The sequence below is a fragment of the Filicampus tigris genome, chromosome 11, assembly GCF_054856515.1.
Source record: "Filicampus tigris isolate MCC_2025a chromosome 11, RoL_Ftig_1.0, whole genome shotgun sequence".
NCBI classification, from domain to species: Eukaryota; Metazoa; Chordata; class Actinopteri; order Syngnathiformes; family Syngnathidae; genus Filicampus; species Filicampus tigris.
This window is the reverse complement of record NC_141227.1, coordinates 3,414,682-3,429,216: the sequence shown is the minus strand read 5'-3', so window position 1 is coordinate 3,429,216 and position 14,535 is coordinate 3,414,682. Positions and strand designations below refer to the sequence as shown.

Here is a 14,535-nt window from a genome sequence, read left to right as displayed (position 1 = left end):
TCTGTTACATTCTTTTTTTCTATTTGCAGCTGCTGGAACAAAAACGTACCAACACAGTTTTAACGGCAGAGACGGTGCAGCAAAAGAAGCTACTGAGAAAATATAACAGAGGTTAGACTGGGAGGGTAGGGATTCAATGAAATAAAGGCACGCTTGAAAAAGTGTATTCTATGTTGAATAAGAATATGGCTCACAATATTAGTATTATTAGGTGTTGTTTGATTACTCATATACAGACCATCTTATTAGTTATGTTAAAAAAAAAAAAAAAAAGGTGGGAATTCTGTCCAGTGTCTAAGCTTGCTGTGGAGGAATTTGAAGCCTTACAGGACACCTTGAACCTGGAGCGGGACTTGAGGGAGGGGGCAGAGGACTTTGCCAGGGCAGTGAGTTCTATGACAATTTCTCTATTATCATTGCAAGATATTCATCATGTGCATATGCCCCTCGCTACTATTTTGTCTTTCTACCTTTCCAATGGTGGTGGTTGCTTTAGATGGTTGTTGAGCAAAAGGTGCTCAAGAGACAGAGCCGGATCCTGATGCAGAGCACCACGCCCAGCCATGCTCTACAGGAGGCACTAAACCAGGTTACGTCACTGACAAAGGATTTGGAAACGTTGAAGCAGAAGCACCAGAGTGAGGTAGAGCTGACATTAAACTCGGGATATGAAAAGGCAAGAGTGGGGAAACCAGAATCTTGACATAGTTTTAACTCCTAAGCAATACGATTGACACAATCATCCATTATTTCATATTAACTACTTGACTGTCAGTCACAAGTGTGAATGAAACCAAAACCCTCTTTCTTTTCTTGTCCACGTCACATGCACGGCCGACCACATCATTTGCAAGGGGACATCGAGTTTAAGAGTTGCCATTGTCATGCAGAGAGACCAGCGAGTCCATTTCTTTTCCCGCAATGTCAAGCACGGCGTACTTGGGCATACTGCGCTTGGACAGTCCCGATTATGATGCAAATGAGGGATGTCACTAGGATTGGCCAGGAAAAGACTACTTCCATCCCACAACGGAAATTAGGAGCCAATATTCGTTCCAAGCGCAAGTCTAGCTCAAAGACAGTCTAACTGAGCGCATGGGTGGGGTTTTCTTTCTTTTGGTATTTTTCGGACTTTGCACTGGTAGAATTGGGCGTAAGGGGCGTTTGCGGTCTTGTGCGCCATTGTGGGATGGAAATAGTCTTTTCCTGGCCAGTCCTAGTGGCATCCCTCATTTGCACCAAAATCAGGGATGTCGGAGGCACAGTACGCACGGGTTTACTGTGCTTGTCAATGTGGAAACAGAAATTGAATCGCTGGGTCCGTGCATGACATTGGCAGGGAACCTGCAAAATCTCCCCTCACAGATGATGTAGTTGGCATGTGCATGTGACATGGGCAAGTTGAGACCACCTTGTATCCCCGATCGTGCGTCTGCGTATGAGCCCTGCCACTCCCGCTTCCCCCGCATTAGTGACGGGTGACGTGGATGCTGTTAAAATATTTTTACTATGATAATGATTATAATCCGTCTAATGAATTGATTCCTACAATGACTCAGAGGGATTGCCCCATGTTGGTATCATATTTATGAATGAAATCATATGACGTCCACCACACACATCCGCAGAACGCCAAATTTGTCTGCCTGTCTCTCGATCAAATACACCAAAATAGCACGCTAGGAGGTAGATCTGCTTTTTGCCCAGTCTAAACTGGTATACTTTTTGTAAACAAATTGGCAGATGTGCCGGGGGACGAGGCAGATATGAAGTATGAAGTATTTCATTTTGTATCTATAGATATAGGTACAACTACTGAATTGATAGTGTATCGTTTTTTGTTCTGTTTTAAAATGCACAAAAATGTTAAGGCCACAATATCGACTTCAATTTAAGTGACACCATCATTTATAAACATGCCGGGAATGCTAGCACAAGCTGCAAAGTTTAATAAAAGTTGAAAGTCCCATCATCATCATTTTTAGTTTGCAAATACTACCAGAATTCAGGCTGTAAGCTAATGTTGGTATATAAAAGCAGCTGCCTGCTGGCGCGATATGCTGTGATTTACATGTCATCCGATTAGGCGACTAATCACGATTACGATCGGTGACGAGTCGTTATTCATGCGACATGCATAGAACTTGTCAGATAATGCAGAAAATGAAACATGTGAAATGAAATGTGGGCGTGTGCATACATTTGTGTGCTTGCGGGGGTTACTAACCTCTGCCCTCGTAAATGAACCTCCTCCCACCCCTTCGGCACCCCAGGTAAAACTGCCTAAAGCCGCCACTGGTACTCGGTTGACATTCTATCGTGTGTCCTTCCATTGTCGGCTAGAATAACACGCAAACAGGCATGAGTGAAAACATAACCTCAGAGTTAACAAAACATTTTCCACCTAAAGGAAAAGCATTTAAGAACATGGCCAGTAATGAACGGCAGGGGCTTGGCCTTGAATCAGCTCCCGCCGCCACTGTCTCAAATGTAAAACAATTAAAGCTGAGTGGGATCACTGATCTCTGTTGGTACCATCCAGAATGTGAACATACTCCTCATCGCATGAACAATTGGAACTTGCAAAAGGGGTTGTAGAGCAGGCAACTGAATGTCAGCTGGCATCTACCCAGGACTACTTACCACCAATTACCACTGCAGGATCTGCCACAAGAAATATTTGAAACATTTCATTTCAGCCATTTTTTCCCAATTGAACTGAACTGGAGTGGTGTTTGCTTGAAATGTGTGGACGGCGCCAAACAACATAATCATACTCTCATATCCTTATCAAGTTGTTTGTGGCGTGAAAGATCAATACAATAGGACAGATCCAGCACCAACAAAAATGTGTGTGTGTGTGTGTGTGTGTACAGATAAAGAAACTGGAAGACAAATTGAGTAGCTGTGAGGCGCAAAAGGAGCTGACAGCCTTGAGGTGTGAACTAGAGCTTGTCGAGGAGGAGAAGAGGCAGTGCAGTGATGAGTGCTCCAAGGCCCAAGCGGAGGTCAAGGATCTGAGGGTCACGCGTAAGAACATATTGACAACCATGAAAACAGGCTGCACTGTGGCAACGTCACCGTACCATATAATGCTTCAGTAACATTAACACATCCCATCGGTGTAAAAGTATGCCAAAAAATACAACAACCTCATTTTAACCACATATTTAATTTGACCTTTTAACATACTGTATATGCCATTAACTGGAGGGCTAGTCGAATTAGCAAGCTTAATGAGTCTAGCTACGTACCTCTTGTCAATTTTTATTGTTCTGTTATGTGCTGTATGTTGGACATCAGCAAGAGTTACAGCAACCATCTGCACATTGTCTACTGATGGTTGCAGATCTTCCGGGTTCAGAGGACCCCATAGCTGTCTCAGGTGCCGTAATTAACTTCAAACTCTTATGGAATTTGCCATTTATAAATCACTGTAGTGTTTGCATACACCAAAATTCTAAATGATTGTAACAAAATAAAAAATATATATCTGGTTAGGGAGCATCAATGTTACTAACTTACAAACCTAACATTGGCCAACAAGATCACTGCTATGGGTTCCATATCTACCCAGCACTACAATCTCGGCCAGGCACACATTATGTAGATTGTGAGCTACCAGTAAATCACGAAGGAAGTGTAAGTAGCTCTCTGGAATTAACTAACGCTACTTTCAATTTAATTCACTAAAACTAAAAGTAGAGTCGTGCCCATCACATCATCCGTTGGGAAATTAGGGCAGCCAGTCATGCATATCTCTCTATCTCTCTATCTCTCTATCTCTATCTATCTATCTATCTATCTATCTATCTATCTATCTATCTATCTATCCACCCATCTACCCATCCACCCATCCACCTACCTATCTACAGTATTTATCTATCTATCTGCCTATAAATAGTTATATATACTGTAGGTATGCAAGGTACACCAATATATAGTACATGTAAAGAATTGTAGGTACATTTTAAAATAAATAAATACATAAAGTGGGTAGGTCATTTGGACTTGGACATTTTATAAGTAGCTCACATGCTGAAAAAGTGTGGGCACCCCTACTAGGTTTTTTGGGTTGCCTTCTTTATCGGCCACCAGGTTAACTTTTCTGCAATTTATATTTATTAGCGTTCCATCTTTAACATTAAAGCAGCACAGTGTCATAGTGTCAGTTTTGATTATGGTGGCGCCATGTGGACAAAAGCGGTAGTGTTTTGACAAAAGTCAACCACATTTCCCATGAGCGTCAGCGTGTAGCGTCGTGATCCTGAGCTCTCGCTGGCCTGCAAGTTGGACTGAATTACATTTCTATCTCCAGTGGCTGAATAGCGATGAGGTAATGAATCAAATTTTGTTTAAAAAATACTTTTGTTTTTTTGTTTGTTTTGGGACTTCTGCTATGACACCAGTTATAGCGCATAGATGTTCGAATCGACTTCCGTCCTTATAGCGAAAGGGGGAAGTGAGTATGCCGTAAAGCAACTCAGGATATTTGTATTTTTTTGTGTGCCAGGGTTGCTCCCATCCTCCTCAAAGTTGGTTATAGCCAGTAAATACGATACAGACCCACCCAGGGCATGACAAAAGTCCCATTCGACTACTTATAAGTCAATGTTTCAGGTATTCAAGAGTTGTGAAAAAAATGTATTAAGGTCGAATTCTTGCCCAGTGCTGCTTTAATTAATTACGAGTAATTAATTGATTTGCATTACAATATTTCCTCGTGTCTCTTATTTTAAACTAAAACATCCTGCTTCTGTTTGCAATTTCTGGTTTTGAACAGGGGTGCAGATATCATCATAATGTTGATTACAAATACTTAATGGTTTTAACAACAGTAACAAAAGGGAACGGGCGTTTTGCAAAGGTCAACTAGCAATGACAAGTCATTAAATAATTTTGTCATTGGATTGACCAGTTGAAGAACTTCAAAAGAAACTGCAAACAGCTACCAATCCACCACATCTTCCATGTCAACCACCACCACCACCGCCACCACCACCAGCTCTTCCAACCTCAGCATCCTTCAACCCACTCAGGTAACCGCTGGTAGCAGATTTGAATTATGTTTGTAAACCAAAAATACAGCTTTTCCGTCTGATCTCAACAGACTGATTTGATATGATTTGCATGTTTTTTCTGATATAAAGGGTGGTAAAAAGTCTGCAAATCCATGTTCACAAGGCCAGGTTTTTTGGTTATAAAAAAAAAAGAGACCAAAATAAATAATTTCAAACCTTTTCCCACCATTAATGTGGCCTACAACATGTACACATCAATATCTAAAAAAAAACTTTTTTTTTAGATACATTTATAGATATATAATTTTCCTGATTGGGAAAAAAAAAAGCATAAATTGAGCTTGTTAGTGAAAAATGGATGATCACTTTAAGTGCAAGAACCCATGTTGTGCATTTTTTCAAAAAGTATTGGGCAGTTTCAACCCAAACTTTTTTTTTTCAAGAATATGTTGCCAGCAGGCCCACTAGTTGATACACAGCATTCTGATTAATATTGCGTTTGTGGAATATGAGTTAAGCAGAAAAATCCACCCCTTTTTAGCTTTGTTTATTCAACCTGCAAGCCATTTTCAACACTTTGCATTGGTTAAAGTGGAAGTCAACACTAAGAATATTACAAGGGCCACATATAAACGTGTACATTATACACACACACACACACACACACACACACTTTGTTTGCACACATTTGAAATATTTCTGTCACTGTTCTGCGTTTTTGTTTTTGTAGTGAATAAAAATACTGTCTACTACAGAAAGAATGTTAATAATTTTAATTTAAACATTTTAATTTTCATCTCATGAGGATTTATTGTTATAATTTAAAAAAATACATTACATATGAACAGTATATTCTTATATATCGGTCTTATGTCTTTTAGCTTTCCATTCCAACAACAATTTACAGAAAAATATGGCACATTTTGGAGATAGTTCGAATTGCAATTAATCAAGATTAATTCGTTTGTATAAGCGTATAACTAATGTTCAAACCAACTGAGGAGCCACTCCGAGTGTGTGTGCGGGTGTCCGGGGTATACGGTATGTTGAATAGACGGAAGGAAGCCTTATCTTACAAACAAAACACATCCAAGCCTGGCTACATTTTGCAAAACTACAAATCAAATCTCCTAAAAGCATGTGGAGAGATGTGTTATGGTCTGATGAAACCAAGGTTGAATATTTTGGCCATGATTCCAAAAGATATGTTTGGCACAAACACAACACTGGCTCATCAAAAGAAGAACACAAAACCGCATGGTGGTGACAGCATAATGCTTTTTCATCAGTTTGAAGCGGGGCCATAATCCTCCAGATACCAGTCAGTGTTAGCACAAAACCTTCTGGCTTCGTGTATAAAAAGGGAAACAATGTCAGGAAAAGCCTACTAGAACATCTCAAAGTTGTTTTGCGTGAATTAGAGGCAGTTTATATACTGACTCCCATTTAAAATGAGTTTGAATCTACATAATTGGTTAATTCTAAACTGCCACATACTTACCTAGTCATACGAGGGTATGCACTCTTGCCAACCAGTGCCAACCACATTGTCTCTGTTGTTTATTTTTTGCTTCCCCTCTCAAAATGATGTAATTTCCTCTTCATTTCAGTTGTACAGTCCATAAGTCACATGGTGGAAACGTTTTGAAAAGATGTATCTTTGCTTAGTTTTTTGTTGTTGTTTTTTTTGTATCAAAAAACCTGGCATTTGAAGTGGGGTGTCAACAGTGGACTTTTTACACTGTTGTTAGATATTCAAATGAAGTGAAAACAAAAATGAGTATCTGTGGCAGCTTTTGAATTCAGATTCATAAAACCCGATATCGATCTGTGTTCACTCCATAGCTCCCTGCTGTCATTGATCAGAAAGAGACAAAACAGCCATGACATTCCACTTGTGGTCCACAATTCTGACAAGAGAGCAGGTAAAAAATTGCAAATGGTTTATTGATTACTCCAAGTCTTTTCTATTGTTTCAGAGCAAAAGCCCACAAGACAGATTTTTAGCAAGACAAGCAAAATAATAAAACGTTTCGCCACTAAAACTATTTGTTCTATTCAAGAATGCAAGTAAAGTAAACATAGTGTTACACCCCATACCCAAACATTTTTACATTGATTTATATTCAAGTCAACCAGCCATCGAACTGTTACAACACAGATGGGGCGCGTGGGGTGTATAACATAACCTACCTCCACCATACAGTGCTGTCCGTTCTTCCCTCCATAATTTGGTCGCTTACAAATTATAAACGGGACACAGCCACTTCTGTAGCTCCGGTGCGTCCAAGACCATTGTTACAACTGAATGGAATACAGACGAGGGTGATTTCACCCATATGATTGTCGTTGACTGCCAGAGGTTTCACTCCGCTGCATCTTAAACAGGAAGTCAACCCCAAAAGTTTCTTTAAAAGAATATGTTCCAAGCAGCCCCAGTAGTCGAAACACGCCATTCAGATTAATATTGTTTGTGGAACATGAGTCAAGAGGTAAAATCCACCTGTTTTTGTACGTCTCAGGGGGCGGCCATTTTGCCACTTTCTATCGACTGAAAATGACATCACAGTTGCTCGGGGCTCAGGTCACAAACAATCAGGCCTCAGTTTCAGAAAACAGGTGTATGAATTGCTAAAGTGAGGGTACAAATTAGTAAATTGAGGGAACTGATTATCAATGATTATTATCAGTGTTGGGCGTAACGCGTTACTAAAGTAACGCAGTACAGTAATACATTACATTTAGGCAGTAACGACGTAGTGTAATTTGTTACTCCGATTTTTTTTGTAACATTATTACAGTTACTGAGACTGGTAATGCGTTACAAATTTCAGGACCATAATATACATATTGACATCATTTAGCAAGTGGGGCAGTTCTTAACATCACTTCATTGTAAGCTATTACGTCCGGCATTATTCAATTAAAAAGTTCTTGTCGCACTTGGAGCTTCACGCATCAACGTAAGTGCGCGAATCATCTCTCTCTGCCAAGCAATTCAATTGTCTGTACACCGTTGACAGCAATTAAAAGGGCTGAGAGGTTATTGTTTGTGACAATAATCACTGTCACGGTTTCATAAAATAAAATGCAAATCATAGACACAAAATACAAGCAGGAACAAACCTAAGTAAAATGAAGCGAATAAACTGCAAAAAAATGAGTCAATGTGCTTTTTAGATATGATTTAATGAACTTAGTGCCATCAATTGCCATATGTAAAACGTAGTGATTATGATTGTCTGTTCACAATCAAAATGCAAATCATATACCGGTGACAAATGACGTCACGCTACGGCACCATCAATCGGACAAACTACAATAGACGCCATTAATAGAGTCTGATGCGCTCGTTTCTTATTTACCTTTTTTTTTTTTCAAATCACTTCGAAACTTTACCTCCATGTAGTAAAAGAAAATTAGAACTAACTGAAATTTCAATTATTATAGATAGAAAAAATAATAATGAAAAAGGAAAAAACATTTAGTCAGTCAGTTTTGACTTCAATACATATTTTTGCTTTTATTACACATGCCCTGTCTGTGTTTCTATCTATCTATCTATCTATCTATCTTGTTAGACCAATTACCGATTATATGTTATGCATCACTATTATTTGTGTGTAAATGGCAATTGGACTGTCACTTGTATAGCGCTTTTCTACCTTTGGTATTCAAAGCGCTTCACACTGTACCTCATCAACCTCCTGATGATGCAGCATCGGGAGCAACTGGGGGTTCAGTATCTTGCTCAAGGATACTTCAACATGTGTCACAATGGCCGGGGATTGAACCCACAACCTGCCGGTTGGGAAAGGACCACTCTACCCCTGAGCCATGCCGCCCCCAGTGTGTAAATTAATTTGAGAATAATGATAATTTCATTTGTGGTTTACAGTCAGTGATTATTTATTTACTGGGCAAAATATCAGTTCCAATATTTATATTTAAAAAAGAAATCTTATTGATACAAATATTGATCAAAGGTAGTGATGTCCCACCACACCATAGAGTCGAAACATTTAATATTATAGACCACACTATATAGTTAAATATGCTCATAAGTTAACTTTACCAGCTAGAGTATGGCAGCAAATTTAGCATTTTCCTTTTAAGGTCTTGAAATTATTATTAAAGAAATTAATCCCTGATTTTTGAAAAAGTAACTAAAAAGTAACTTAAACTTGAGTAACGCATTACTCTACAAATAGAGTAATATTGTAAAGAAACATATTACTTTCACTTGCAAGTAACTAGTAATATGTAATATATTACATTTTGGAAGTAACTTGCCCAACACTGATTATTATTGTTCTCATAACTTGGCACAGTGGGGCTCCGCCATCAAGCAATATCAGTCTAATAAAACTCAATACTCTAATGAAACTCAAACCCGAGATTCCTTCAACATCATTAAAAACAATTGGTCTTATGAGCTATTAGAATACATAATTGGCATTTCAAGTGTTTGCTAATTATGCATGTACAATCAAAATCAGTCACTTTGTTTCTTGACACTGTTCCTTCAGTGTGTGTGTGTGTGTGTGTGTGTGTGTGTGTGTGTGTGTGTGTGTATGTGTGTTTTGCAGAAGTGGATATCAGGCAGCAAGCCGTCGAGGAAATGATGAACAGGATCAAGAAAGGGGTTCAGCTTCGGCCTGTCAGTCAGAGACCTACTAACAGGAGACAGGTTCTTTTTCTAAGTTTTTCTATTATGATTAAATAATTTCTCAATAATAAACTCGTTGCCATTTTTACATGTTTTACTGTCCACGGCCCAAAGCCCAGGTCCTCGCACAGCTATATACTCGTGTATAATGCATGTCTGTTTCCAGAGGTGGTCATTTTACTCAATTTTGCTGGTTCGTCATTCGTCAGCGGCCAGGGTACACATCCGTCATTCGTCAGTCCATCATTTTTCGTGATGAACCGAATTTTAATGTAATGTCAAAGGTCCGACAGTCTATCCCCCCACCACCCTAAAAAAAAACATTGGCAAAACAGGCGTTAGTGGTTAGTGATGATTACACTGATGGATGAAAACCCACCTCTGTCATTCATCGATCCATCATTTTTTAAAAAGTGTGCGGTCATTCGTCAATCATCAGCAAAACGGGCATCCATCAATGATGGACTGATACTGTTAAGGTTCCGTTGGAACCAGCAAAAGGGTGAATCCCACAAATGTAGACAACGAAAAAGTCGACAAACAAAAATGTATTAACAAAAGGTTACTCCCGTCCAAAGTTCAACACAAATCGCTGGCAGCACACCAGGAAAAACGGAATAACAAAAAACGCTTGCAAAAACAAGACAAGGAAGAAATTAACACAAAATTACTTTCCGCAAGGGATCAGGAAAACTCCAATTGAAAAGAAACAACAACGCACGCCGTACAAGAAAACTAAACCAAAACACTCGAAAAATCACGCGAACCAGAGAATCAAAATGTATCTTAGTCAAGAGTCACACTTGGAGCAATGAAAGCGAGCAAGGGAGAGAATCATCTGACAACTGGTCTTTGGCGCCGCTGTCTTTTAAAGTCCTTGATTGGTGATGCGAAGCAGGTGCGGTGCCGGATGACACGCCCCCAACTCAGCTGACAGACTGCTAAACCATGCCAATGATCAATACCAATGTCGGTATCGATATTATCTTCATTTGGGTCGATCCACCCACCACGACTGGACAGCTGTAGCCTTAGTGTTGGTGTGGGGACACTATTTTCGATTCCCTAAGTCACGCCCCAAACACAAATGGTGTCACTCTTCTGAGATGCAAAATGATAATCGTGAAGATGCACTGAAGAGAAGCTTCTGCATCTTCCAACAACAATTGTTTGGATGGAGTCATCATCTATAATATTCTATTCAGTCGTAATAATGGTTTGTGTGCACCTGAAGGCCGAAAGTGGCATTTTTTTTGTTTGTTATTTATTATAGGCTAAATAATTACATTTCTTTGGAAGAGAGGAAAAGGTGACATTGTATGTGGGGGATTAGTGGTGTTGTAAGTTCCTTCCCTTCTTCTGTTTAGAGCTGGTTTCTCAACCTTAATGTCGATGGCCTCTCTCACTCCTCTTTCAAACCATTTGTCTTGAATATGGACACTATTTTGTCCTCAAGAGTGCAGGTACACAACCTCGTCATTAGACCTCCCGCTTGAACCTACGCGTTGTCCACGTAGCTGTACCGATGACTAGGGGGTGTTTCTTCAAAGGAGTTCAACTCCTTTCCATGTCCTCCATGTATAGTGTGATTTCTGAAGGCAATTGATGGCACTGGATTGCAGAAGTGGGCATTGAGTCTGACCGATAGACCGGTCCGTCTCTCCGTCTATGACGGGCGGCCTGTTTTGCAGACAATAAACAGGAAACCTAAAAAAAAAATGACAGACTAAGCATAGACGAAGTGGATTTTGCCCGTCTATTATTCCACTATAACCGGGCCAAGTCCGAATGGACCTCACGGTCAATTATTGACGGAGGCTCGTTTCGCTGACGGAAAGGGAAACACACACCCCAGTCTCGCGAGTGTTTGCTCGCACGGGTGACCACACACCGCGAGCGTCTTCGAGCGGACGACGCGGCTCCTCCGACAGGGGAAAAAAAAAAAAAACCTCACTCATCGCCAGTCAATCTGGTGGTTGTGTTGGCTGCTAAATGACATCTTGGTTGAACAGTTGCAAATTGAAAACATACAATTTTGTCTCCGTCCCGGCCAGTAAAGGAAGCTGGCTGTGCTGCGTGCCTCTCAGTCCCAAAGACTGCAATGTCATCGTATTGTATTGTTGTGTACGTTTGGTTTTTTTTATTTTATTTGGCTGTGTAAATGTATATACTTTTTGTGTGGAAAGTTGTCCACTCTGTTTCATGAATTATATTTTCACTTCGTCACTTCGGTCCACACTGTTTCACAATAAATTCAAATTGTCTGCTAGTGTGGTGTTTGTTGATGCAATTCCCCGATGGCATTACGGCTCAAGGGGTGTGTTGGTGGACAGTGTGATTTGGTGTGACGAATGTCTGTTTTGGTTCCGGTTTCCTGTTGTCTCTAGCAAGAGATGTTCAGTAAAGTTTTCTGCGGTATACCTTCTGCGTCTCCTTTCCCCTTGTAAAGAAAAAATGAAAGCCGGCCCGTTTGTTCCAGAGAGAAAGTTTCCTCAGCGTTAGATGACCGCCGGTGTGGCAGATATGCACGACACCAATAGGCGCAATAACCGACTTGGGATTTGATTCTACCCTTGGCCGCATTGCAGAGCGGTATCCTGCTTAAAGTCAACCATTTTAAACTTATAGACGTTTTGCCGTTTTAAGTCGGAAATGAAATGTGAGGCTTTGTAAAGTTCTTTGAGCAGAATGACGTAGATACACTAATAATAACTGCATGATGACGTGTTTTTGGCGGGGGGGGGGGGGGGGGGGTAGACGGACAGGCAGACCGGAGACATACATAACGGAAGCGTGATTAAAATAATAGACGGATTGAAAAATAGATGGTTTAAAGTGAAAGTCAATCCAAACATTTTTTTTTCAAGAATATGTTGTATGCAAGCCCACTAGTTGAAACAAGGCATTCTGCTAAATATTGCGTTTGTGGAATAAGAGTCCTGCGATTGGCTGGCAACCAGTTCAGGGTGTTCAGCATGCCCGCGACCCTTGTGAGGGGAGGTGGTATAGATAATGGATGGATGGATGGATGGAATAAGATTTAATCCACCCATTTTTAGCCATCCGTGGGGGCGGCCATTTTGTCACTTCTGTCGACTGAAAATGCCATCAAAACTGCTCAGGGCTCAGGTAACGACCAATCACGGCCGAGCTTCAGAAAACAGGTCGGCCATAAATTTAAATTTTAAAATATTAAAATGCTATCATCAAAATACACACAAGTTTAATGATTGTAAGGTCACACAATATGAAAAAAGTCCCGAGGGTATGGTTACTTTTTCAAGGCACTGCAATTGACTGTTCTTGTATTGGTCTTCGGGTGTGGATGTGATATAGAGGCAAGGTATCTTTGGATGTATTCCTTCACTCCAATAATTGGGACCTGCAACAGTATATGAAGTAATTGCCCTGAAAATGGGAAAGGGCCTATTGACTTTCTCTGTTATTATTGATGTCTGCTTGTAAAACGCCTCCATCCTCTATTACTGTATGCTTTGTCATATTGTTGTAATTGGAGGTGCATTTAAGACTGAATACGTCGCATGAGAAATAATAAGTATAATTTTTTATGTTTTGCTTCTCTTTTCTTATCATTTTCCTTTTACCAGATGGCGAGGAAGCCCGCTAATTCTGCCTTTCAGGAACTTAAAGCAATCATGGTAATGGAGTTTGTCAAATGAGTCCTACACTGTGGAGTTTGTTTGTGTTGGCCCAGACAACTTCACACTGTCATATTTCAATGTTTAAGTACACAATAGCTGTGTCCAAATTCGAAGGACCCTTCAAAAGCTCCTCCTCATGTAGCCTCCATGGACCGCATAATCCGTGGTGAATTTGGACAGGCCAAGCTACTCTCACTTGACTGTCTTGTGTACTGCCACAAGATGGCGGCAATGTGCTCTACTGGACATTAAAGTGTTGCGAAGTGCAGCTAGTGCGGCATAAAAGAAGAGCGGAACAATGTAAGCTACAAAAGTGTCCGACAGAATCAATATTTCCATTGAAACGAAGGCCTGATTTGAAGGCTGGATTTGAAGGCCACATAAATTTGGACAACGACGTGCAGTCAAAGCGCGCCGGAAGTAATGTCATGTGATGATCAGATTTGGCCTTTGGAAAGCGCTGCCTATGAATTTGGACACAGCAAATATGTCAGCAAATTTGTTTTAATGTAGAAAAAAACGGCACCACATAATCACATATTAGCTGCGCAGCGTTTACAAATTCCTATTGAAGTGTCTGTACTTTTGTTTCAACCTTTCAGGGGAATTTTGACAGAACAGTTTCCCAACCGAAAATTGCACCTTCAACATCATCATCCCCAGATGACGAACTGCGGAAAATTTTGCTGAGACGCCGCGATGTACTGGAGGCAACAAACATCTCTTAGGACGTCAATATATTTACATGGCACCCTACATTTATTTTTGATCATTTGTCTGCTTTTGAGAAGTTTTCCTGACTAGAAATAAATGGCTAGAAAGACTACCATAATTTTGATTGAGCGCACTTGAATGTAAGCCGCACCCACTAACTTTTAAAGTGATTTTGTACATGTACTGTATAGACAGCACTGGACTATTAACTACGTATGGCCACATTGAAACATGGGATATTTACACAGAAAGATTTGTTTTAATTAACACACATGCAAAACAATATAAATCATGGGCGCCATTTCTTCGAATAGAAAATATCAGCAAGTAATTGACGTAAAAACGTTTATCATTTCCTATAGATGCCACATGATGACAAAGCACTACCGTTTTACTGGACAGGGATTCAGCCTGACTAAATGAACTCCTCCTCTTACTTCAACATAGTTAGTTGGCACCAAGATCCCAC

The 14,535-nt window shown here is 40.2% G+C and overlaps 1 protein-coding gene across 2 annotated transcripts in view; it reads left to right on the top strand.

Annotated features, from left to right (window-relative positions):
- The window catches only part of shtn1 (shootin 1), a 35,403-nt gene extending 21,219 nt beyond the window's left edge, over positions 1 to 14,184 (top strand). For both annotated transcript variants that reach the window (XM_086045026.1, XM_086045025.1), the window contains exons 7-15: positions 30 to 111; positions 292 to 386; positions 497 to 643; positions 2,877 to 3,030; positions 4,919 to 5,039; positions 6,867 to 6,946; positions 9,611 to 9,711; positions 13,299 to 13,349; positions 13,955 to 14,184. In XM_086045026.1, the coding sequence (XP_085901152.1) occupies positions 30 to 111; positions 292 to 386; positions 497 to 643; positions 2,877 to 3,030; positions 4,919 to 5,039; positions 6,867 to 6,946; positions 9,611 to 9,711; positions 13,299 to 13,349; positions 13,955 to 14,080 (957 nt within the window). In that variant the 3' untranslated portion in view covers positions 14,081 to 14,184. The remainder of the gene's footprint in view (positions 1 to 29; positions 112 to 291; positions 387 to 496; positions 644 to 2,876; positions 3,031 to 4,918; positions 5,040 to 6,866; positions 6,947 to 9,610; positions 9,712 to 13,298; positions 13,350 to 13,954) is intronic.
- The last annotated feature ends 351 nt before the right edge of the window (positions 14,185 to 14,535 follow it).